Source organism: Furipterus horrens, unplaced genomic scaffold, assembly GCF_987537825.1.
Source record: "Furipterus horrens unplaced genomic scaffold, mFurHor1.1.pri manual_scaffold_3, whole genome shotgun sequence".
NCBI lineage: Eukaryota > Metazoa > Chordata > Mammalia > Chiroptera > Furipteridae > Furipterus > Furipterus horrens.
The window spans coordinates 22863925-22890827 of record NW_028327173.1 but is presented as its reverse complement, the minus strand read 5'-3'; the positions used below and the strand labels follow the sequence as shown (position 1 = coordinate 22890827).

Here is a 26903-nt window from a genome sequence, read left to right as displayed (position 1 = left end):
TTGTATTCTCTGCAGGATCTCCAGCAGCTTGAATAATTCTGCTCTATAGTGTTTCAATAGATACTTGTTGAACGTACAAGTGCAAATGACATATAAAAATGATCCTTGGGGTATTGTAAAAGTGCAAAATCATAACATATTATCCATTTAAATGAAGGATGAACTTGCATACTCATAATGGCTTATTATTCAGCAGTTAAAATAAATGAACAAGAAATCCAAGTAAGTCTCAAAAACATTGAGTAAAAAATGGAAACTCCAGAAAGTTATGTACAACGCAACTTCAAAAGTTTTATGTAAAATTTATAAACGTGGCTGTATACTAAGCATAAAATTATATATCCATGGAATGATGAACACCAAATAATTGCTGTCACTTCTCTAGAGAAAATAGAAATGTTATCAGGAAAATATTTTTAAGGGAGCTTTATATTTTATTCCAGAAATAAAATTTGGGAGCATGGAAAAATGTTAGGGTTTAATAGGACTAAATGTTACCTTTGTTCTTCATATTTGTATGTTAAAATCAACCAGAATTAAGAAAAATAAAGTAGGATTAATAAATCTAAGAATGCATGAAAAACATCACTAGTTGATATAATTAAGAAAGAAAACATGTAAAGAAAGATCAATGAACAAAGTATAAATATATAATAAAAATTATGAGAATACTCTTTACAACTCTAAGCAAATACTTATGAAAGGAAACCTCCATGAAATTGATGGTCTTTTAAGACAAATTGTAGATTATAAAAACTGATGAAAGAAACAGCAAGGGAAAAGTGGCAGAGAAATATTTCCCCAAGAAGGAAAAGAATTCCAGGCCCAGCTATATCTACCACTAAATTCTTTCAGATCTTCAAGGAACAGATTTCTTTTGTTACCTAACTTTTACAAAGTATAAAGGTAGATAGTCTTTTGGGGGTTACTTGAAAAATAGTCATATTTTCATAAAGTAGGTTGAGAAGTCCTATTGTATCATCCGGCTATTGTTTCATGCAAAAACACAGCAATATTTGGTCTTAATGTTTAACTGTTATAATTCACAGTAAAGGATATACAAATGGCTCAAGCAGACACTCATCCTTACTCTTAAGTGTGAAAGTACAAAATTCCCCTGAGATTTAATCTCCATAGAGATCAAAATACCATTATCTAACAGATCAGCAAAAATAAAAATACTTGACTCACATATTGTCGGTGGGACTATAAATTTACACAATCCTTGTAGAAAGCAATGTGCCAATCAAAAATAAAAATGCACAAATCTTTTGACCTAGTAATTCTAACTTAAAATTTTATCTTACTACTGTGCCATATGGCTTATGTGCAAAGTTATTAAATGAAGCATTATTTATACTCGCAAAAAAGAATTTAAATGTTTAGTAGAGATTATCCCACTATATTATGGTATATCCATACAATTAAATCTTATGCAGTTTTATAAAAAAGAATCAAGAAACTATACTGATGTGGGACAGTCTCAAAAATACAATGTAAAGTGAAAAAGGCAAGTTGAAGATAAAAAATTTAAGAGACAAAAATTTGATATAAAAGTTTACATTCCAATAGAAATACAAAATTCTTTCAGGTAAATTCAAATTAACAAGGACTACATTTCTTTCATCTGACTTATAAACTTCTCCATGATTCCATTGAGTCTTTCAGGCTCCAGCAGTTTATTTACCAGTTCCTGCTCAATAGCCATTAGGGCCAAGCCACTAAGCTTCTCTTGTCCCATGGTATGACATAAATATGTTTTAAGACGAGGCAGTATAGAAAATGAGTTTTCAACACTTGCTGAAGTAACCGGCCAAGACAAAGCAATATATAATAGCTTTGATAAGCAAGGAATATTACTATGAAGATCATGCTGAATAAACAAATAGCCAAGATTGATGAAGTTGATATGATCATTATCTATGACAAAGTTGAGCTTTGCATATTGCCGATAAAATCTAAGTTCGGGGATGATGTCTGCATCAAGTTTATAAAATTCTTGGACATGTTTGGCTGTTGCTTCATTTAAGGGTTCATTCCACTTAAATAATAGTTCTGAAATTTGCTTCACTTTGCAGTAATCAAATTCTGAAAAACATAGTTTTAAATTCTGTAATATAGTATCTAATCCTTGGTAATAAATATTAATTTTATACTGTTCTTCTGTTGAGGTAGGAAAAATCATACTGTGTGAATTTCCAAGATCTATGGTTTTCTGAATTTTTCTTCTTTTATGAAAAGAAGGTCTTTCAACTTCAAAACCTTTACAGGTTATTTTTTGACATATTTCTTCTGCTCCATCCCAGACAGTTTTGAAACAGATATCATTTCTTTCAGATGATAAACATTCCAAAATTGCTTCTATTTTTGAAGACAAAGAAAAAATATTTATGGTTTCACTTTGAAGCTCTTTGGAAATAATTCCTATAACACTTAATACTCGATAAAGAAACTTCAAACAAAAGATAAATTCAAATTTGGAAACCAATGTCAACAAATCACTCAATTCATCAGCCAAACTTATGTTAGAAGAATGGCTTGATTCAGCTTCCAGTGTTTCAATAATCTCTGGAAGACCCTCAATCACAGATAGTAATGTATGGTCATGGACCGCCCAACATGCTTGTGACACATGTTTCTTGCATGCTTTATTCTGACTCAGCTTATAAATCTTTTGAAAATTTCCAGACATTTCCCCAGACATATGAATAGTGTTGAACAAAGAACCAAGAGTATTTAGAGCACTTCGGAGTTCTTTTACTTCTTTACAAAACCTAACCACTGCTAAATCCAAAAAATGGGCATAACAATGTATGTATAAAGCTCTTGGTTCTCCTTTCTTGAATTCTGCTGCACTTTCATTGAATATTATCCTCAAATTACTGGTACTGTCATAGGACTGGCCTCGTATTTTATTCAAATCAATTCCAATTTGCTGCAGGTAAGTTGTGATGGTCCTGTGTAAGTTGGTCCCAGTTATCTCTTCAACATCTATGAAACCCAAGAATCGTTCTTTAATTAAGATGGCCTTTGATGTTTTTTGCGGGTACCTTATACAAATTGAAAGCTGTTCTTTACTGGTACTATAAGTTGCCTCATCACATATTAATGAAAAAGCTGAGGCAACATTGATCTCACTCACAATATCATACAACATTTCAGTCTTTATTATTTCAATAATATCATTTTGAATTTGTGTACTATTATAGAAGTCAACTTGTGAACTCATAAGTCTAAATATTTCTTCTTTATCTTTTGCTCTCATTTCTAACAATTCTAAAAAATGGCCTTTATTCACAGATGAAATAGACGGGTCATTTCCTCTTAAGGGTAAACATTGCTTTCCAAGAAATAGAATATTTTCAATTATAAGCTTTAGGTACGTTTTATTTCCTTCGATCTCTTTGGAATGAATAGATGAATTGTCATTGACAGTGTCATTACAAAACTGGTATTCCCTCCAAAATTGCAATGACCTCAAATGCATTTTACTTTTTTCATGCTTTCTGAAATTTTTCAGAGTTTTTTTCCAATTAGAAATTCCTTGGGTTGTAAATGAGTCTCTTCCATAGTTATATTTTTTTTGGCAAAACAACTGGCATGAGTAACAGAATGTTGGATCTCTTTTAACACTGGTTTCTAACTTCTGAAAAGTTGAACACTGAAATTTAATGCTTTTTGATTTACCTTTAACTTTTTGTACTTTAGACATAAGTTTTGGGTGACATAGCCTATCACTTATTTTCAAAGATTTCTTATTGTGTGTAGCATCTTGGTTTGAGACTTGGTCTTTTTGTACTTCGGTACCAGAGCCCGTTGTATGCTGAATGAGTACTGATGGAGATGGCGAGAGGCTTGGCTGCTCCATGCGGTTAGTAACACCACTACATGACTCACTGGGTGAACTCCTAGACACCTTTAGGAGAAAATTAGAAAATCATTTTGTTTTAAGTTTCCAAGTAATCAATTAAAATAGCAAATGCACCTATTCTAATAACACAATAAAGTGAATGGGTGAATTATAGTGTGATCTCCACTAGAGGGAAACATTAACAATTATTTATAATTTATCTCTATTTGCAATCTAGATTCAACATTAATTTTCAAGAGTCTTTTGGTAATTATAATAAAAATACTTTTTATTGCTCAGGTGAGCAGAATTGCTTAATATTAAGAAAAATAATGCAAAGGACAAAGCTATGACTAATACTTCTGTTAAAATATTCTTACTAATAATATAAAGTTGAGATTTGGGAAACTGAATATAAATACCGAAAGGTGTTTATTGCTCTACTCTTTTGAGTTCTAGGATCAAAATAGGAATTAATATAAACAGATACACACATACACATGTTTAATAAAGAAAAGCTTAAGAAATAAAAATAAAAAGCTTACATCTGATAGGACATTTCCACTTTCTGAAGAAACTGTACCTGTTAAAGCATAAATTCAAGATCTTATACCATAATCTATAAAACAGCATCATAAACTATAATTGCTTTTATATCAGGCAACACAAAGAACATTTAGAATATAGATTCATCAAGTATGGCAAAACAGTATAAATGTCAAATATCACAGCAGTTTTTACCTTGTAAGACATCAGAATTCACGACGGGTGGGTCAGCATGCATATCTGCCAATGACATTATATTGCTAATAACTGGAGTTGTATCTTTCTTTGGAGAAAACTGCTTCTCTGGAGAAAGATGCTCCGCAGAAGTATCATGCACCACGGAAATATTTACTAATAAAAATAAAAAGATTTTCTATAAATCAGGCAGAATCAATCATGAATAATGCAAATATCTAATAACTTTAGGCGCTGCTGGGTAGTGGAGTAATTTTTCTTGGGCTTAGTGTATAGTAGGGTTTTTTAGGATAACATCAATAACAATGTTAAACCAATGATTTACATTTCCTATCATTTTATATCTTTTACCTTTGCACACAGTTTTTCAGTCTTTTATATTATTTGCTTGAAATTTCAAGCAGATCTCTATGAAATTACCATGAAGAACAAAAAAGAGACTCCTATAGGATTTCCTAATGGGCATCACTTCTAACTCTTCCAGGATTCACAAACCTCAACACAAATGGAGCTGGGTTGCTATCTAAGCTAGGTTTGTAGAGATTTCTATAATATGTCAGTTTGCAAGTCCCAGAGGCGTCATTCACTGCACTGTATGTAAACAGCACCACTGGCCCTCTATGTGGATCTTTGAGGGAATGTATAGTTGGCCCTGGATTATCTGTGCTTTTCTATTAGTGAACTTCAAATTATTTCCGACTGGCTCTACTTTATGTGAAAATAAAGCAGGGCAAAGTACAGGATTCTATTCTAATACAACAAGCTTTACAAACATTGAATGTCTGGTGAAGTATCCTTCCTTTTATACAAAAATACTGGAAGCCATTTCTTTGCAACAAGTTTTTAATGGTTTTGACTTTTAAATCTAATTTGGAAATGAATCAAGATTATAAGTTAAAGGAAGTAGTAATATTCTTCAGGAGTTACTAACCCTCTGATTACTAAGCAAATATTACCTGTAGAAGATTCCATCTTAGCTTTACTGTAAGCAGAGAAACAATTAACAGAGCAGAAGAGCTCTGTCTTCCCCAGGTCATTGGTAATCTCAATCATTTCATCTGTGGGCTTCAATGATTTGCAAAGACCAGACATAAGTGTTCTGGCTGGTTTCTGTTAGAGATTAAAATAATATATTCCTGGTATATGACAAATTATTAACATGCTATCATAAAAATATACCCAATACCATTGGCTCTACAAATGACAGGGAAGCCACATTTTTACTTTCTTAAAAACCAGAAAAGGCAGCACTGAGTTACAAAGATTAATATGCAGGAAACTGATCAATCTGTTAGATAACTATTTGTATTATTTGTTGGATATATTAATAGCAATTATAATAAATATGCAAGCGATGAAGAAAGTGGTCATAAAATATGTTCACCATGCCAGGTAATCAAACCAATTTTATGAATAAAGAAAAGACTTAAGACTATAGGCTTTTCCTCAATGCCTAGTTAGTTGCACATCAACTCAGGAAAGCCTTCTATTGGTGCTAAGGAGGAGCTAAAAAAGGGCTTAACATACTGTACAAGATGCTGAGGGAGTCACTTTTTCTAGGCAAACTTACATGGTAAAAACTGCAAGCACATTGAAAGGAAGTATACAAGCAGTAAGAGGTATAGAACATACTGTGCTCAATAAGCAGTAAATGTGCAAAGGAAAAGGATAGAAACTGAGATTCATCACCTATTCTAATAAAACAAGAACCATCATTCCTGGATTTAGGAAGTTAACAATGATGGCTTTGGGGGGCATAAAGTACAAAGACAAAACACCCTATACAAATTTTCTTTTTTCTGTGAAAGAACAGGATATTGGCAAAGAAGGGAATAAAAAGCAGAGCATAATTTTGAAAATTTGTACTTTTATCTTATTATAAATTTTTATATTTTGAGAAACCACTAATAATTCACCAGTATTTAGCATTAACCAACAATAGTGGTATAGTTTAAAATTAATTAGTCATATGGGAATACTAATACTTAATATACTCTCAAGAAGACCTAGCCAAGATCATTACATTTCTACCAAACAATCTACTCTTTAAAAAGCCAATCCATTTTTAGATTCAGAGTTGAACATTTTCTAATTCTTGATCATAGTTAACTAATAATTTGGGTTTTCTCTATTAGCACTGTCTTAAATGCTGTGCATAGTATTAGGTGGTACTGTTTAAAAAATAATTTAAAACTTTTTATTTATTGATTTTAGAGAAGAGAGAAACATCTATTTGTTGGTCCACTTACTGATGCATTAATTGGCTGATTTTTGTATGTGCCTTGACCAGGGATGTTACCCACAACCTTGGCATATTGGACAGTGCTCTAACCAACTGAGCTACCCAGCCATAGCCTAGGTGGTGGTGGTGGTGTTTTTTTTCCCAGTGTTTTTAAAAAATCCTCACTAGGGGATGTTTACTGATTATTTTTAGAGAGCAGAAAGGGGTAGGGGAGTGGGGTGGGGAGAGACAGAGACAGAGACATCGATCGGTTGTCTCCCACAACTTTTTGGTGTATGGGATGATGCTCCAACCAACTGAGCTCCCTGGCCAGGGCCACCTAAGTGGTGCTTTTTAACACATCTACCCAAATCAGCCCTGCCCCATCCCACAGGTTGAATAAGTACTCAATACAAGTTCTTAAAAACAGGACAAGGCCTATTTATTGAGTGTGAGGAGTAAAGAAGGAAAACCAGGAATGGCATTCGTTGCCTTTGCAGGAAGGCTTCCAGGCCTTCCACTCTCCTATTTCTAGTCCCAAGACATGATACTCTGGTGTGGGCAGCTGCCATAAAAAGGATGTGGCTCACAAATGACCTATTTGAACTGTGGTTTGTTAAGACTCTCATGTTCAGTTGCTTGATTTTAAGAAAGAATTTATAGGGAGAGAATTGGGTCTCAAAGCATCATCTAAACAAGCAAGATATGTGACAGTCCCACCTCATGAAAGGGGCTCAGACCACTGTGTCATCTCAGTCTACCAAAGCAGGGCCAGCTTCTCTACTCAGAATCACCCACCCTAGGCTCTCCTGGCAACAGTAAGGGATTATTTTTCATTGGTTTATTTCCTCCTATGACTGATTCAGAAAAAATATGACATTCTGAATTCAGGTTAACCATGCTTAGGTGTAAAAAAAGAAATGGAATTAAAAATATAAAAACACTTTTGTGGCTGAGTCTTACCTGTAGACTGCTGCTATTTTTGCTATCTTTATTTGTAGTTTATAAACAAGTTTCTATCTGCTTGCCTTTCTTCAAGGTCAGATGATCACCCCAAGATTCTTTAGGAAGATCACCATATAGCACCTATTAATTATTATACTACAAGGAACTATCAGAAGTCTTTACTTCATCTGCTTTATCATCTTACCAATTAAAACTGTTCCTAATAGTACTAAAATCTGTATTCCCACATTTTCCTAAAGTGAAACCATTCACAAGCCAATTAATGGAAGGAACTCAAATCTTCAATTTTTCATTTGAGTCCTATTTAGTCAATTTGAGATGGAGTGGTCCTCACTTTAGACAACAGACCTTTATTCATACCTGCTTACATGCTGAAATACTCTTTGAACTATTTAAGTAATGGAACTGTCCTTCCATCTGAAGTATATGGAACAGATCAGAGGTAGTGTAACAGTAAGTTCCACAGTTCTCACAACATTTCATGATGAGGTGGTTAGTGGAGTGAAACTTTGAGAAACAGGCATTACTGCAAAGAGTATGTTTCACATTCTGGTATTTTACTTCATACTGAATCTAGGAGAAAAAATATAAAAGATCAAGTAAAAATTCTGTTGTTTAAGCAGAGCAGAGTTCCTAAAGGTTTTTAAAAAAATGCAACTTACAAAAGTAGTCTTCTGACACATGCTGCATTTTGTTGAAATGCTGTCAGTATATAGGATAACAGAGAGTTTTCTTAGACAAGATTGGCCGCAAAAAGTTTTGCTAGAGGTAGTATCTTCCAGCGGGACACTGATCACATCCTTTAGATTTAAAATTTCTCTAATAAAAATAAATAACAAGGGCACCATTAAACACTTTTACCATAATTATAGTTTCTCTTCACAAGCTAAAATTACTCCCTCAATCCTCCCCCCTGTTGTTTCATTCACCTGAAGAACGGTGAAACAGTAATAACATCAGCCTATTTCACATTAAGATGTTATTTGCCTTTTTCACTGTACATTTTACCTGATGATCCAAAAGCAATGGTGGGACCCTGTAATTCCATGTCTAGGTTTGTATTCCAAAGAACTGAAAACAAGTACTTTAAAAAAGTACATGTACAAGCATGTTCATAACAGCACAATTCACTATAGTTAGATTAAAAACAGCCCAAATGTTAATCAATGAATGAAAGGATAAACAAATTGTGGTATATTCATACAGTGGAATATTTAGTTATAAAAATGAACAAAGTACTGATATCCATGCTACAACACGGATGAACCTCAAAAACATGCTAAGGGAAAGAAGCCAGGCACAAAAGGTCACATGCAGGATTCCATTTATATAAACTATCCAGAACAGGTAAAACCCACAGATAGAACACAGGTTGGTGGTTGCCAGGGGCTGAGGGGAAAGGAGAGGGAAATGGGGAGAAACTACTTAATGAATAAAGGCATTTTACTTAGAGGTGGTAGTTGTACACCGCTATCAATGTACTAAATGCTACTGAAATGGCCTTTTGTTATGTGAATTTTACCTCAGTAAGTTGGGAGGAACTTAAAGCAATGGTGGGTAAAACTGCCAGAACCTTAGCACAAATCAAGGCAGTGGCACAAAAATGTGCTAGTACTAGTGTTACTCACTGCCAAGCATTTGCTGTAAAAATTATTCGCTTTATGAAACTTGATCCTTGAATACATCAAATCTTTTTAATATTCTGTGTGATGAAATGGGATATAGGTAAAAAATGTTATCCCTGTGCACCCAAGTATGACGGCTGTCTCAAGAAAAACCACACGTGGGAATGTTGAGTTACAACCTAAGCTACCTACATTTTCCATGAAACACGTTTTTACTGTTAAGACAAACTATTATCAAGAAGTGGACACCTGGCAGGTATTTTCTCAATAATGAATACAGTAAGACTGTTACTTCAAGGAAAACAACTGGCAGTATTCCAACATTGGCAGTATTGCTAATGATAAAATTTGAGCTTTCACTGAAAATAAGAATTCTGGAAAACATTATCTGCTACCTCCAGCTTAAGCGTTCCCTATCACTGTGAGACTTTCTTGATGAGATGAGTGATTTTTTTAAATGTGATTTTAAAAATATTGCATAATGAAATATGTCAACATTTGGAAGACCTGCATAATTCAGTGACCAGTATTTTTCAATGATTGCACATAACAAAAATCATTTGTGGTTAAAAGAACCAAAATACAGATAGACTGATGAATTTTAGTTTACACAGTAGAAAAACTTCATTGCTCTGGTTTCAGATTACACATTACAATTAACAGTTGTTTTCTGATATATCAAAGAAGAGTATCCACAATTATCTGAAAGGCTAGTAGAATAGCCCTCCCTTTTCCAATTACATATTTTGTGAAGGCCAGATTTTCTTTAGACTTCAGCCAAATTATTATTTTTTAACAAACTGCATACAAAAGCAGATATGAAAACCCAGCCAGTTTTGTAAAACTGATAGTCACTAAATTTTTCTTAGAATTTCTCAATAAATTTTAAAAATATGGCTAGTTTCCATAAAAATATATGTCAACATGCACTGAATTTATTATTTTAAATGAGTTAAGTAGTTTTAAAATTTCTCAGTTTAAATTTCTAACACAATATATATTGGTAGATACAACCTATCTGAAACTCTTTGGGTCTTCAATAATTTTCAAGACTGTAAAGAGATCTAGAGACCAGAAAATCTGAGAACTGCTGTTACAAGAAATACCAAGATATCTGGCTACCTAGATAGAACCCCCAGAATACCAATATTTCAGGATAAGAGTTTTTCAGAGGAAAATACCCCTAAAATCAGCGCTATTTTCACACTTTAAGATTTACAAAGTCATAGTGTGCTATGTATGATTTTTCTACTCTTAAACAGTACCAAAATGAACAGGTTCATTTCATTATCACATCATCAGTCATTTTACTGGTTTAAAGTACAGCTCTAAATGCAGTTTGAGTTGTGCTATCCTTGTACTTCATGAAAAAAATTCTAGGATTCACTGTGCCACGCAGTGTTTAGGCCTTGGGGATATAAAGATAATAATAATACAGTCCCTACTATTAAGAAGTTCAGTGTCTAAACTGGACAGTGTGTGTGTGGGTGGGGGGGTAAGGGTAAAGGGAAAAAAACAATAAAATATTTTAAAAATAAATACTTGTTGCTAGGAAAAAAAAACTTGAGTAGTGTCATTCTTTAAAAACATTACTTTTATGACCAATGCTTTGGGAGTTATGAACACTATGAAAACAGACCAGGGAGCAATTAGTCTGGGTGGGTGGAGGATAGTAAAAGAGGAAGGAACGATGTGGGAATAGACAAGAGGTAAAGATATTTGAGGCAGACCTTAAGACACAAAATTGGCCAGATGGGAAAAGAAGCAGATGACAAAGTATGGAACTCTAGAAATGCTTACTGGTTTATGCTATTAGTGTACTACATCGCTGGCTTTTAATCTACCAAGGCCTTATAAGTAAAAACTCAAAAAGTGAATTTTGGCCCTGGCCAATGTGGCTCAGTTGGTTGGAGCATCATCCCATGGACCAAAGGGTTGAGGGTTTGATTCCCAGCCAGGGCACATACCCAGGTTGCGGATGGGTACATGAAGGCAAACAATCGACGTTTCTTTCTCCTCTCAATATATCTTTCTCTCTCTACCCCTTTACTCCCCCACTTCCTCTCTCTGAAAGCAATGAAAAAAAAAAAATCCTCTGGTGAGGATTTAAAAAAAAGTGAATTTTGTTACAAGTGCCAAAATTAGCTTAAACAAACTGAGCATAGGTCTGAACAACTTCCCTACAAATAAGTGTCATCAGCATTAGTACATGGGCTTATTTTGAACTCTACTGATTGCTCTCAGGATCTCTCATTGGTTTCAACTGGGACACTAAAGGGCAGAAATGACACTCCTTACATATATGACTGTCAAAGAGCCTTATTAACACCGTTTAAAATGTCACTTTCAAAGCTATTTTTCATCTATTCATGAAAGAACTTCATAAACTCAGGATTTTAAACCACTGCTACAAAACCTCAACAATAACAATAGTTAGCTAAAATCTTGAGAACTATATACTAATATAAGAGGTTAATGAATGTGGAATAAAAAAAAAGGTTTTGAAAATAGCACAGGTTCCTCTGAACAATGGATGGCCTCTCCTAGCCTAGGCACTACCATCACCTATAAAATAGTATTTTATATCAAAAAAATTTATTCCAAAGGAAGCAAAACTTGTTTCATCTTTTTGCTCATATTCAATTTCTTTCCCTTAGAAAACAACTTACACACTAAATCTTTCCTGCTTCAGCCTTTTCATTTTGTTTGGGAGATCTGCTAAAGATGTATTAATGGACTGGTTGATCTCTAAGGTCCGTTCCAGTTTTATGCTTCTGCAGAAGAAGCAAACAGGCTAGAAAGAGTGCCGTAGAGCCCATAGCAAAAAAGAAAAAAGACAAAGTATAGTATTAAAGTGTTGAAAAAAGACAAGAGAAAGGTACGTCAAGCTCCAGGGAGTAAGACTTGAAGTAATGGATAAGATCTGAAGCAGCAGCAAAATGAGGAACTGAAACAACCATTAAAGAGTTTGTGAGTTAAGAGAATAACAGTGTTACCTGACATTTATGAGTTCTTATTTCATGCCAGTATTGTGCTGATCACAAAGTATATTATTTAATAATCATAATTCTTATGTACATTTAACAAAACAGATCGGACTATTAACAAATTCTTGATACTTTTCAAACTTCAGCATGTATAGCAGTCCCCTCTTAGGCAAGGTTTTGCTTCCTACAGTGTGATTACCCGGGGTCACTGCATCATCACAAGGATGAGTACAGTTCAATAAGATATTTTGAAACACTTTCCATGAATTCATTATGAAATTACTACTACTTTCTTTCTCTGCATCTAAAATGACTTACATATGTAAAAAAAAAGTAACCAATTAAGACCACAACAATAGTTCACAGAAATGCTGAAAAGATTATATCCATCCATCTATGTTTACCTATGGCTATTCAATTTTTAACTTTATTACTGCTGCAAAAGAAACATAATTTTTATATCCTGGAAGATCCAAAATACTTGTTTTATGATTATTTTTTAGTAGGTTGCTCCATACACAGTTAAATGATAAAATAAAGTGGGCATACAATAATCCCACTGATAAGAGAATTCAAATGAATAAGAAAATAAGCTTTGGAGGTCACTTTGTGTTTAAAGTTGAAGAGAAATAGAACTCACTTTTTTTTTTTTTTTACTGTGTGGTTGCCTCTCACTCATGCCCCCAACTGGGGACCTGACGTGCAACCAGAACTCACATTTTTAATTCAGTAAATCTCTCAAACAATAAAAAAAACTATTTCTAAAGAATCTATTAGAGGAACTGAAAGCTAAAGCAGCTTCTTTCCCTAAACCAAAGTGATACTTCTTCAGAATAAAAATGAAGATATACAAAACTATAGTCAGGACTCTAACCAAGATCTAGGTAGAAGAGTGCAAAAGGAGGCATGATTTAGAATTACATACTTTGAGCAGTTAGCACAAGTTCTCTTGGGAAGAGCTGGTGAACTGAGAGATGAAATGTATTTAGTGACACATGGTGTGGAGCAAAAAAGCTGAGAGGACCCTATCCTCTGATAAGCAGTCTGCCCCTTCTGGAGAGCTTTCTTACAACCAGAACAGGAAACCTGAATAGCTGTAGTTGAAACTGAAGGAAGCATTTTATTCATGCCAGATGATGCCAGAGAAGGCTGAGTGTCTGTAGACGACTGTGAAGCTAAAAACACAAAACAAGAAGGAAAAGAATTAGTATTTACATAAAATTAAGTGTTCATTCATTTTATTTTAGAGGTTACTTCTGGACTTAAAACTCAATACAATGAACTATTCAAAGGCATTCTAAAAAAGGAGAATTGGCTATCATATTGGTCAGAATAAATATAATTATCTTAAATAATTCTATTACCACTGTCTGAAAATGCAGTGTTTATTTTTTGTTCATTCTCCTTAGTTTGGGACTGTTGCGCTTGACAATGCTCCTAAAAAAAAAGAAAACAATACAGTGTGTTTTAATCAACTACTTATTTGATCGAAAATGATAAAATTATGTTCAAGTCTATTCAGTGAATTGTATAACTGAATCGAACCATAGTACACAGGTAAGCACTGGTCTTTTGGTGACGTTTTGCTAATAACACCCATCAATTACTACATTACTTTCTATATATCTAAATGGGACTTCGGCCTTGAACATAAAAATTGTTAGATTGGGATGAATAAGTTTTACAAGGGAGGATTTTTTTTTTTTAAAGCAGCAGGCAATCTACCTTAACTTGATCTATGCTTTTGAAAGCGTATGGATTGAAAAAACAACAGATAGTTCCTAGGTGAACAACATTCCACACTATCACCAACTGAAAGGTTGCTGGTTTGATTCCTGGTCAGGGCACATGCCTGGGTTGTGGGCCAGGTCCCGGGGTTGGGGGCATGAGAGAGGCAACGAATAGATGTTTCTCTCACACATCAATGTTTCTCTCCCTCTCTTCCTCCCTACCATTCTCTAAAAAAGAAAGAAAATCTTAAAAAAAAGAAAAAGACTGGTAGAAGGGGCAGAAATGCAGAATGGGCTGTTCCCACATTGTGGCAGATAAAAATCAGAAGGAATATCTTGGCTGCAGAGGTACCCCCTGATGAGTGAGGGCTTCCAGCCCCACACCAGGCCCCCCAGCCCAGGGTTTCAGTGCCAGGAAGAGAAGTCCTCATAACTTCTGGCTGTAAAATCCAACAGAGATTGATGCTGAGGATAATGGAGGGTTACTGAGGTCCCAGGAAGTTCCTTTTTTAAAAAAAATTCTCACCTGAGTACATTTTCATTTGCTTTTTTTAGAGGGAGAGAGGAAGGGACAGAGAGAAACATCGATGTGAGAGAAGCACTGACTAGTTCCCTTCACTTGCACCCAGACTGGGAACCTGCGACAGGACCAGGGGTTGCACATGCCCCCTGCTCAAATGGGGGACGAATCCGCAACCGAGGTATGTAACCTGACCAGAAAAATCGAACCTGCAACCTTTCTGTTATGGGACAATGTTCCAACCACTGAGCCACACCGGCAGGGGCCAGGCAATTCCTCTTAAAGGACTTGCAAACGGACTCACTCCCTCTGAGCTCCAGCACTGAGGCAGTGACTTGAAAGGCACCAGAGACATACTTGGAGGGACTGTATTGTTGGGCAACATTCTCCCACAGAGAAGTGCTGGCAGAGGCCATTGCTCCTTTGAAGAGCCCTCCCTCCACAGAGCTGGCAGACAGGTGGGTGGCCACATATACCAGGTTCACACTGTTTGCCCTGCCCAGGTGATTCCTTGAGGACCTGCCCCACCCAACTTTCAGGCCCACTCAAGCTGTTTCCAGTGTCTTTTCCATATGAGTGGCCTGTTTTGGCTCATGCTTCAGATTTTTCTAAAATCTCCCAAACAAGCAGCATCTGGCCTCAGTGTGCCCTTACCTCTTGCTAAGTGGCCCCACCCTCAGCACTAGCAGCAGCTGGCCTTGGTTTGAAGCCTGGTCTCTCCTCGGTACTTCCAAGCCCGGCACAAGTAAGAGTCACCTGCAGATCACTTTGTAGCTCTGGCCCCAGGCAGAACACAGGCTATGGCTGACCTTGGCCTGCACCTCCTCGTAGGTCCCGAACCATGCACAACCAGTGGACAGCTTCGGACCACACTGAAACATCACCACCCAACCACCTCCACAAGCAACACAGTCAAGGGGCGGATTCAACAGGCACCAGAGCCTGGCTAAAGTAAGTCCTGCTCTGTGGGGTAGGCCCCTGCAGAGCTGATTCTCCACGGTCAGCCAGTCCTTGCAGCTGATAAGCATGGGGGTAAATCCCTCCCACTTACATGCCAACAGCAATCAGGGCTAACTACAAGAGGGTGCACACAGCCCACATAGTGGGGTACACCTCAAGTGCATAGCTTGGGTGATCAGAGAGGCTATGCCACTGGACCCTAAAGGACACCTACTGCATAAGCTGCATAAGGCCACTCCACCAAGCTCAGGAGATGTAGCAGCTTTACCTAATACATATAAACACGGAGGCTGCCAAAATGAGATTAAAAAATATGTCCCAATGGAAAAAAATACTCCAGGAAAAGAACTAGGCACAATGCAGACAAGCAATTATTAAATGCAGCATTCAAAACACTGGCTATAAAGATGCTCGGTGAACTTAGAACTTCAACAGCATGAAAAAATGACCAGTCAGAAATGAAGGATACCCTAACAGAAATGAAGAATAATTTACAGGGACTCAACAGAGTAGAGTAGATGAAGCCAAGAATCAAATCAGTGACGTGGAATATAAGGAAGCTAAAAACAGTGTCCAAAAGTGTCCAAGGGAGCTGGAGGGGAGAACAGAGTGACAGAGAAACTCAGAGGGTGAGGGTCATGGGGGAGACTGTTGGAGGGGGCACAAACGGAGAAAGAAGCTGTGGTGGTGGCTCCTCTTTGCAGAGGGGGAAAGCTCTTAAGGCTAGGAGCAGGAAAGATAGGCTCGCAGCTCAGGCAGCAGCAGATGAATTATGGCATTTGTGGTGATTTATTTGCATTTTAAATTTCTGAAATGAGGCATGTTATTTTTTTATTACTTTTTCAATAAACATAATGGATCGATAATTATATATCATTGTGAATGAAAGCCCATACTTTTTCAGATTTCCTATTTTAAAAAATTTTAAAAAACATTTTATTTAATGATTTTAGAGAGAGAAGGGAGAGAGAGAGATAGAGAGGGAAAATACATTGATTTGTTGTTCCACTTATTCATGTATTCATTCGTTGATTCTTCTATGTGTCCTGACCAGGGATCAAACCTACGACCTTGGTGTAACAGGATGGTACTCTAACTAACTCAGCTACCCAGCCAGGGCCAAAGAGAGAATCTTAAAAGCAGCAAAAGAAAAGTAGTTAGTTACCTACAAGGAAAGTCCCAGAAGACTGTCAGCTGATTTCTCAAAAGAAACTTTGCAGGCTAGAAAGGATTGGCAAGAAATATTCAAAGTGATGAAAAGCAAGGACTTCCAACCAAGATTACTCAGCAAAGCTATCATTTAGAATCAAGTCAGATAAAGAGCTTCCCAGACAAGAAAAAGCTAAGAGTTCATCACCACCAAACCTGTATTATATGAAATGTTAAAGGGTCTTCTTTAAGAAAATAAAAAATATGAATAGAAATGGCAATAAATACATATCTATCAACAACTGAGTTAAAAAAAAAAAAAAAAAACCACAACAGAAACAGATTCGTAGATACAGAGAACATTTTGACAGTTGCCAGAAGGAAGGGGGACCAGGGAGATACGTGAAAAAGGTAAAGAGATTAAGAAGTACAATTGGTGGTGAACAAAATAAACTAATGAGCAAAATAGAATAAGAGGCATAGAAACACAGAACAGACTGGGAGGTGGGGACTGGATGAAAGAGGGTGAAGGGATTAGCCAAATATGTATGCATGGCCCATGGACACAGACAACTATGGGGAGTGCCTGAGGGAGCGGGGGACAGGGTGGAGGGGGGCAAAGGGGAAAAAACTGGAAAAACTAATAGTGCGAACAATAACGTTTAATTTAAAAAACAGAATAAGAAGTATAATTGGTTGTTCAGAGTAGTCATGGGGATGTAAAGCACAGCAGAGGGGCTATAGTCAACAATATTCTACTAATTATGGATGGTGTCAGAGGGGTGCGAGATTTATCAAGATGATCAGTTGCTTAGTAAGTTATGTAATATCTAATCACTGGGATATACACTTGAAACTAATGTAATAATATATGTCAACTGTAATTGAAAAATAAAAAAATAAAAAAACAAAAATGTGTTAACCATATCCTAAGCAATCCTTTTATCAATCCACACACCCAATTCCAAACAGCTCCTTCTTTCAAATCACATTCTTGCATATGCTTGGTTTTGGCACTGAACACTTCATACCTTGTATTATTTGATCAGCTGCTTTGATGTTTAAAATTTTAACAGGATTAAAAATTTTCAACCAATAAACCATCATCTAAATAACTAAAATTTATAATTCAACGATGCTGTAGAAAAAGGACGAGGTACTGTTTTACCTGAGCATTGTCAGGTTCTGTCTTAATTGCGTCCAGCTGCAGCAGCTGTGGTGCTGCTGCCTTGTCACATTTGCCTTCTGTTGGTGAGTCTTTCATTTGAGTATTTGATGTAAAGGAATCCTCCAGTTCCAAACTCATTGTTTTCTTCTTGGGGAACAGTTTTCAGATACCTAAAATAAAATAAAAATTAAGACAAGTTCTGATTTTAAAATTAGTTCCTTTAGACATAATATTTTTCTGGTAGTGTAGAAGGCAATTAGACAGGCATGAGCAGATTAGGAAGGATGGGCCAGGTACAGAGGGTCACCAAGGGGGAGAGCCCTGGGTGTTTAGTAACAGGCAAAACTACCAGCCCTGCATGACCACTCCCTTAAGCATTAACTCCAGTGACATCTAGGGCTCAGCTGCGTTTCAGCTCCAGTCCCAGAAAAGCAGCAAAAGCAGCAACCAGGTGGAGTAACACCATGGCTGACTACTGACCCACTCCCCTGGTGCCCAGCAATCAGTGGAGACCATGACCCTGAGGAGACACACTGGGAAAGCCAGAGAGTATTATATTGAAATCCTCACCTGAGACTTCAGATAAAAGCCCTCAGGAGGGAGGACCCAGCACAAGGTTCTCTCTATGGAGCAACCAGAACCTTTCTTCACCCGCTTGCCCCAGGCGCTGGCGGCTGGCTCTCTCTCTCAAATCAATAAATAAAAAAATTTTTAAAGAGGGAGTTTTATGGAAACTTCACAGGATGATCTGATCATAAATTCCTAACTGGGCAGGTCATGGTGGGTGGTCACACCCCAGGCATATACGGTAACTTTTTAGTAAAAGGTTTATCTTTGTCTTAAGAAAGCACTGTTTGTTGTCTCTGTGCATCTAGTTTAACACACCTTTGAAATGCCCCCTTTTATTTATTTGTTTATAATACAGATAGTTGTTTTTTTTTTTTTAAAGAGAGAAGTGAGGGAGAATGAGGAGGAGAGAAACATCAATGTGCAAGGGAAACATTGATGGGCTGTTGCCTCTTGCACACCCCAAAACTGAGGACCTGGCCCTCAACTCAGGCATGTGCCCCGACCTGGAATCAAAGTGGTGGCCTTTCAGTCTGTGGTTCAACGCTCAATCCGAGCCACACCAGTGAGGGCTGAAATATTCCTTTTAAGACTCCTCTTCCTAAAATGTAACCACCCTCAAGATAGCAAATAATCTTTACTATCCTTAATCCAATCCCACCCTTGCATTCTCTGACCTTCATGTAAGCTTTCTTACATCTCTACCTTGATTTCAAATGTATAAAAAGAAACTTCAAAACTGTTACTCTGCAGAGCATTTGATCATTTTTATCCTCACACAAGGAGAGGCTCACTGATTTTAGAGCGAGGGGAAGGGAGGAGAGGGAGAGAAACATGGTTGACTACTACAGGCACCCTGACTGGGACCAAGCACAACCCAGGCAAGTGCACTGACCAGGAATTGAACCTGCAACCTTTCGATTCACAGAGGATGCTCCAATCAATTGAGCCACAGTGGCCCAGGCTCTCCAGAGCATGTGAGATCTTGCCCACATATGCCATTAGTTTGGCTCATATAAGATCTCTAAAGGTTTGGATGTTTCTTGACGCCCAGGGTTCTTCTTGCTCTAAGGGCACAACCTTGAATTCAGCTGACACCTATAGGCTAATTTCCCTGTACATTCCTGAACTCCAGGCCATATACCTAACTACCTATTAAATACCTCAATTCAATGTTTCACAGGTTCCTCAAATTCAAGAAATTAAAATTATACTTTTATATTATCCCCATTGACCTATTTTACACACGGTCCCTTTCTTGGTAAATGGTATTATCATATATACCTAACTTCCCAAACCAGAAATCTAGGCGTAGTCCTAAATTCCCAAAGTTGCCACATTTAATCACCCAATTGGGTCAAATACCCCTTCTAAAATATGTCTTGAATCTATTTTCCCATCATGCCTATGAAACCCCACTGTTAAATCAAGAAATTCCTTTTTGGTAAATAGATAGCTAAAATCCAAAACCACAAAAGAAAAGATTGTTGCACATTCAGGCTTAAAAAAATTCTATTTTGTACATTTGAGGAACTTCAAGAGAATCTTTTGATTGCTCAGCCCCACATCCTCCCTTTTCAAGGACAGAGTGGTTCCTTGTATTCTTTTTCCTTAACTGCAATCTATTTTCCACTTTTCTGGTAGCTGCCACCTCTGATGCTAAATCCTTTGAAACTCTTGCCCTTCCTGTCACCCTCACTTGTCTGCAGAGTACAAATCTGGATTCCCCTTCCTTGATCACCCCCAAGGCAAACGTACTCTTTTTTGAAAGGGCTTTATAATTTACAATGATGGAGGGCAGGAACTACCTAGAACAGATATGGATAGTTCTTACAGGAGTAATTCCAGGTCTTTGATTTTATTCTTAGCACATGAAAAACCCAAGGAATTTTTCCACTGTCTTTTATTTTGAGGTTGGGACTCAACCACCTACCCTCACCCTGATCTTTAACTCAGCTTCTACTGAAAGCCCTTATCCCAATGTAGAAAATTAAAATAAGGCTTGACTATAGTAGCTTTGCAGAGCTAAAAACAGAGTTGAAATTTAAGCATAGTAAAGGAAACATGGTAAAGACCTGGACTTTCTTTCCTTTTTATACAATTTATTTATTTATTTGTTTGCTTGTTTATTTATTTATTTATTTTTAGAGAGGGGAAAAGAAGAGAGGGAGAGAAACATCACTGTGTGGTTGCCTCACTCACGCCCCCAACTGGGGACCTGACGTGCAACCAAGTCATGTGCCCTGACTGGGAATCGAACCAGCGACAGTTGGCTCACAGGGCGCATTACTCAATCCACTGAGCCACAGCTGCCAGGGCTAAGACCTGGACTTTCAATTGAGACACCAGGGGACCTTGCCCTAGGAAGAAGGGCCTCACCCTAAGGAATGTCTCTTCCCCCAGTAAAAAACTAATAGAATAAAAAAGCTACTAGATCATGTTAATACAAGGTCAATATTCAAAAATTTCACCACTTCTCTTCACCATTGTACCATAGGTTCTATACCAGTCAATAATGCAAGGGAAAATAAAAAGATATAAATCTTGAAAAGGAATAAATAAAAGTCATTATTTATAAATAACATGTTGTCTACACAGAAAATAGAAAAGGATTTCCAAACAACTATTGCAGTTATTAATTTAACAAGGTCAATATTCCAAAGTCAATTATATTTCTTTATACTAGAATAATTAGAAAATGTTTTTAATAACTATTTTCTATAGTATCATAAAATACCAAATACAGGAATAAATCTATGAGATATGTCAAAACCTCTACACTGAAAACAAAACAATGCTGAGATAATTAAGATCCATATAAATGGAGAGAGTATGCTCATTGATTGACTTAATATTATCAAGTCAGTTTTCCCTAAATTGAAGTACACATTCAAATACTAGCAGGAGTTTTTGTGGAACTTGCAAGGTTCTAATGTGTACAGAATGTATACAGAACCTAGAATAGCCAAGACTACCTTAAAAAAGAAAAAGGTGAGTACTTACTATAAAGCTACAATAATTAAGGTGTCCTCTATGGACAAAAGCAAAAATAAAATGACTAATGAGACTCTTGGAAGCAGGTGTACTCCAACCTCTTATTTATTTGTATTACAGCTACTTCTTTATATGTTACACTTTGCAAAAATTTGTTTTATTCAGCTGAGTTCTGCAAGCTCTTTTACTGACTTGATAGGAAGGCTGGAGGCTGAAGACTAAATGGTCTTCAAATTAGAAGTAAAATGTCCATGTCTAGTTTTGTAGGCAACGAGAACCACTATGAAATGCCTCAGTACTGGGGTTGGGACGTCCCTATACTCGTAAAGGTCTGCCTAGCACAGTATGAAAATTGCAGTAATGTTAAGTGGTAAGGGTACACAAGGTACAAAGCATAAATGAGGAAAGAGAAGATGGTCAAAAAGGTCTTTAGAAGGTGAATTTGAGCTAGGTTTGAAAGCAGGTTTCTATGAAGCAATAATGGGGGCTATTCCAGGTTTAGGGGCAACGTGCAAAAGCACACGTGGAACTATAAGGAGTGGAGTTACTGTTGCAGATAAAATGCAGAAGTGGTAGTGGAAGGAAATGAAGCTGGAATAGCAGACAGGGATCATATCAGGAAGGTGTTTGAACAACAAAAAACTTTGAAATTAATCTTGTAAATAGCCTTTGAGGTTCAGCAAACATTTCATTCACGTCTCATTTTTAAATAAAAATTTAACGGAAGTAATAAAGTCACAAGATACACTTTATGTGCTATATACCAAATGTTATTTTTTTGACATATCCAAAGGATTAATTTGTGTTAGATTAACACAGACCTTCAGAAAATGGCTTTTCCTGCCATTTGGGTATAGTTCAATTCCCTGTAGCTATGTCATTGATGAGGCAGGCTAGAGCTTTGTACCTATCCCTTTTCCCAGACAGAAAACCCTAGAAGCAAAGTTACCATTTTAGCAAGGGCATCTGCTCCTCTAGTGCTCTTGACTCAGACCTAGGAGTTAAATTGGGAAAAGTGTTGTAATTGAATTCTTGTTATAAATTTTATAGCTTCTTATAAATTTGTGACGAGGAATACAAAGTAGTTGTCAGGTGCTTTGGCGATCCAACTCTTAAAGAATTCTCCACTTATCTACTTTCCAGCTTTTGTTTTAATTGAAAAGTATGCCCATATTGCTTCCCGAGAAAGCTGAAAAAGTTTCCGTTTGTAAACACTGGTCCATTGCAAACCAACATACTTAATCCTGTACACTAAAGGAAAATACTGAAATAAATAAAGATTGCACCTGCATCTAATCCCATTTCAAGTGTGAATTCATCAAGAGTCAAACTTTCAAGTAATTACTTGGTGTCTTGTATTTTCATTTTTTTAGCTGAGATCCCGTGTAAATTCAATTTGCATAAGGAGTCCCAGGTTTTCAAGGTTGAAAACAATCATTACTTAATGAAGAAGCTACAAGTGTTATCACATGAATGTTTCAGAAACGAAAAGCCGCGGCGAGACCAAAGGCTGAAAGCCCAGTGACGACGCAAAAGCCGTAGGCAGCGAGAAACGCTGGAAGTCGGGGGCAATGAGCCTGACTCTGAGGATATTATTATAAAAGAAACTACAAACACAAACCAGGGCCCTGACCCCGAATTCCCGACCCCCATAACGGCTGAATCCGCGCGCACGGCAGCGCCTCTAGAAACTCTGTCCTACGTGCCGCCTCCTCCTCCTTCCCACAGGCGAAACACTCCGCCCATCCGTAAGACAGAAATAAAAACCAATACGAGACCCACGTACAGAAGCTTACTAACTTCCCTCCGGAAGGTCACCGCACGAGGTTTCTCACAGGAACTTCGACGGGACGGGAAGGTCGCGCCGGCCAAGCCCCTTTCCCGCGGTGCTCTGCGGCCGAGCATGCGCAGTGCAGCCGGCCACCGCGACTCCTGCCCCTATATTGGAAAAGGCGACGCTGGGAGGAGAGCGGAGGCAGGGAAGGGGAAGGGGAGTTAGGGCCTCCGGCAATCTTAACCTTTGAAGCTACACCTAGATGGCCGCCGAAAACCCTGAGGCAGCGTCGATTGACTCAGACCTCTAACAGGGCAATTAGATTTCCTGTACTGGAGAGTTGGCTCTATTGATAACTTCTGTAAATCCCCATTTCTTCATCCTTGAAATGTGGGTAGTTATAGCCCCTATTCATAGGCTTGTGAAGTAAAATTAGTAAAGTGCTAGGTGCACAGTAAATTCCCAGTAAAAAGAATTATTTGCAGAGATAGGAGGTTCAGGCTTCTTCCATTTGGGGGAGCTTTTAGTATTTAAAAAATTAAAATAATCCCAAACAGAGTGGCAAAAATTATGGCAGATTTTAAACGCTATTTAAGAAGTTAACACCCTCAATATCTAAAAAAGTTTAGGGTCAAATGAATGTGCTATTCCTTAAGTCATAATAGAACTATAAGATATATCAGGTTGAACGATTAATTTATTGCAATCCTGTCTTTGACCATACTACTAGAAATACTACGAAAAGTCTAAATATGAGGTCCTTGTCGATGTGATGTCCACGCCAAAAGGACCTCCTGACCCCTATTGCTGTGGTCCCTAAATATCCTCTGCAATTAACCTCAAATTCAGACCCTTTGGTGATGTTGAACAGAGTTAGTCTTCAATATCACGGATAAGTTCTGCAACTTTCAATGAAGCGAAGTATGATGAAGTCAATATAAACAAGAGTTAAATTGCTAAGGCATGCCATCAACTTTATAATGAAACGTTATTTAAGGACCTGTTGTGCTAGACAGCTAACTGAAGTTAATTTCTCAAACAGTTATTCTTACATTCATAATATAGTATATAGAAATTAGGTATACCATTTTATTATCTGTTCTCTATTTTCTTTGTTCCCTTTTCTTGCCACCTTTTGGCTAATTTGAATACATTTTAGTGTTCTATTTTAACTTATCTATTGTGTTTATGATCATATCTCTTTGTATATCATTTTAGTGGCTGCTCTAGGAATCACAATAAAATAAGTAATTTTTCATAGTCCATTTAGAATCAATATTTGACCACTTCACGTGAAGTGTTTATTCCCATGTAAGTCCCTTTATCTTCTCTCTACATTTTGTTATAGTCGTGTGTATTCAAATTGTAAACCCTATCAAATAGTGTTATAATTTTTGCTGTCAACTATCAACTATTCTAAATTAACTCAAGAGGAGAATAGTCTATATGTTTACCCAGATATTCACCATTTCTGTCTTTGATGCTCCAGTTTCCTTCAGGTATCATTTGCCATCTATCTGATGAACTTTCTGTAGCAATTATTTTAGAGCAGGTCTGTTGGCAACAAATTATTTTGGTTTTCCTCCTCTAACAGTGTCTTTATTTTACTTCCATTCCTGAAGGATATTTTCACTGGATACAGAAATGTAGTTCCTGGTGGTTTAGGGGGATGGCGGTGGGGGGGAATCCCAGCAAGCTGCTAACTCTATCAAATGACCACCACTGACCTAATACCTAGGAGATGGAGTACTCAGATTCCATAATGACAGTTTTGACACTTCCCCTCCCTAATCCAGCCATTTGTGATGTCCAACTCTTAAACTTCCAAATTATGTGAGCCAATAGATTCTCTAGTATTTAGCTTACTTTGACTGGGTTTTCTGTCATTCGCAGCTAAAATTCCTGTCTAGTAAATGTACTCATGAGCAGTTCCTCACAGCAAATGTTTCAGTTTATAGGTTAATAAAGTTTGTCTCACTAAGCAAGATAAAGCAGTTGAACCTACAAAATGTGCAGGCTCCTGCTTCTAATAACTGAGTGGTCTTACAAGTTAAAAATGTCAACGAGAGATAAGCCCTAGCTTTTGCATAACTTTAGGAGAACCAGAGCAGTTGGTCCACATGATTTCTTCTGATAACAGGACTAAGTGGTGGTGGTGGGGACAACACTATAAGAAAGACTGAACCCCCCCCCCCACCCCCAAGAAATAAAAATTTAAGAAGAAAAAGAAAGATTGAATCCTGATCTCAGTTACCCAGTTTGGGATATATTAATTTGTATTGTTTGCTGTGTACTTTTCCTGCCTTGCATCCTTGCTTGTATCAAGAACTTGGGTAGGAACAAAATCTCTGGAAGTCAAGAGCTGGTCTTATGTTCTGTAAAAATCAATCTGATTGAAAAAATTATCAAGTGTTCAAGGAGAGAGTGTGGGTTCATGGATGTATGTGCTGTTTGAGGAGTCAGGGAAGTGCTTTAGAAGAGGACCAAGGAAGAAAAGCCAGGAAGATGTTGATGGTCTTTCTAGAGTTGTGTGATTTGAGGGGACCTGCACCATGTTCATTGACAGCACTGGGAGGAGAGGGCTTGACCCTGGGCATGAGAAGTTGTATCCTTGATTTCAGAGTGTCCGGGCACCTGCCCGCTCCTCTCACCGCGTTGCGAGTGCCTGCGCCCCTCCTCTCCTGACTGAAGCCCAAGGGACCAGAGCGAGAAGTCCGGATCATGTTTCCGCGCAAGCAAGCTGACGGCCCTCTGCTATCACAACCCTGACGGCTTCAACTGCAAAGTATCTTACAGATAGATGTTAACTGTCCTTTCAAGATTCGAGGTGGACAAGAAGCAATTGACTGGCTTTTTGGTTTAGTTGCTAGACTTGAATATGGAGACAATACTGAAAAATACAAGGACTCAGTATCTGATATACAAAAAAAAGCTGACAATGCAGAACCGTCGATCAATTTGGATGTTGATATTCCTGATTTTAAGGCTGATGTAATAGCTTTGGTTAACCTTCTTCAGATACAACATCAAGATGATTACCTGGTAATGCTTAAGGCAATTTGCATTTTGGTACAGGAGCACCTGGCAGAGAAGATGTAATTGTAAAGCAAATCAAACAAAATCGGGATTGCCTGTTGCTTTGGACAAGCATATCCTTGGTTTTGACACAGTGGATGCAGTTCTTAATGAAGCTGCTCAACTTCTGTGATTGCTACATATAGTAGAGCTCAGAGAGCTACAGACAAAAATTAATGAAGCCATAGTAGCTGTTCAGGCAATTATTGCCAATCCAAAGACAGACCACAGACTGGGGAAAGTTGGAAGATGAAATTTTAGGATTTCAGCCTCTCATCTACTTAAACCATGTATGCCTTGGTATGTGTTTTAAAATCAAACATCACATTTTCGAGCAAAGAATCCCAGAAAATTGACAATGTTTAGGATTTACCATCATCGCTTTTTGTTTAATAAAGTTTGGGAAAGTGAAAAAATAAAAATGAAAAAGAAGTTGTATACTTGCCCTGGCCAGGTTCGATCCCCAGGTTAGGGCACATACAAGAATCAAGCAATGAATGTATAAATAAGTGGAACATCACAAATCAATGCTTGTTTGTTTTTTCTCTCTCTAAAAATCAGTAAATAAAAATTAAA

General features: G+C 37.2%; 2 protein-coding genes and 1 pseudogene across 6 annotated transcripts in view; 2 read left to right on the top strand and 1 right to left on the bottom strand.

The window, feature by feature from the left end:
• SFPQ (splicing factor proline and glutamine rich) overlaps positions 1-16888 on the top strand; it is a 40956-nt gene extending 24068 nt beyond the window's left edge. The window contains exons 12-13 of the transcript XR_016509660.1: positions 14676-14821; positions 15472-16888. The gene's annotated coding sequence lies outside the window, so the exon portion shown is untranslated. The remainder of the gene's footprint in view (positions 1-14675; positions 14822-15471) is intronic.
• ZMYM1 (zinc finger MYM-type containing 1) lies at positions 1105-23355 on the bottom strand. Of its 5 annotated transcripts, XM_090269078.1 has the most exons (12): positions 23265-23355; positions 22428-22472; positions 18488-18603; positions 17918-18087; positions 13755-13827; positions 13316-13565; positions 8441-8597; positions 8139-8351; positions 5548-5701; positions 4592-4747; positions 4396-4433; positions 1105-3916 (listed from the first exon to the last, which is right to left on the bottom strand). In XM_090269078.1, the coding sequence occupies exons 4-12, from the start codon at positions 18053-18055 to the stop codon at positions 1613-1615; spliced, it is 3483 nt and encodes a 1160-aa protein (XP_090125204.1). In that variant the 5' UTR covers positions 18056-18087; positions 18488-18603; positions 22428-22472; positions 23265-23355; the 3' UTR covers positions 1105-1612. The 5 variants fall into 5 exon arrangements, with proteins under 5 accessions (XP_090125204.1, XP_090125206.1, XP_090125207.1 ...); XM_090269080.1 differs by lacking the exon at positions 18488-18603; XM_090269081.1 differs by lacking the exons at positions 18488-18603; positions 22428-22472.
• On the top strand, positions 22952-26903 carry LOC150014578 (tRNA-splicing ligase complex subunit RTRAF pseudogene; annotated as a pseudogene).

Excerpts from the sequence above, each read along its gene's own strand:
- ZMYM1 (XM_090269078.1), bottom strand. The coding sequence starts at position 18,055 with ATGAGTTTGGAACTGGAGGATTCCTTTACATCAAATACTCAAATGAAA. Across the intron at positions 5,702-8,138 it reads GTATTTCAGCATGTAAGCAG|AAACCAGCCAGAACACTTAT; the intron begins GTATGAATAAAG and ends AATCTCTAACAG. Across the intron at positions 4,748-5,547 it reads TAAGATGGAATCTTCTACAG|TAAATATTTCCGTGGTGCAT; the intron begins GTAATATTTGCT and ends TATTTTTATTAG.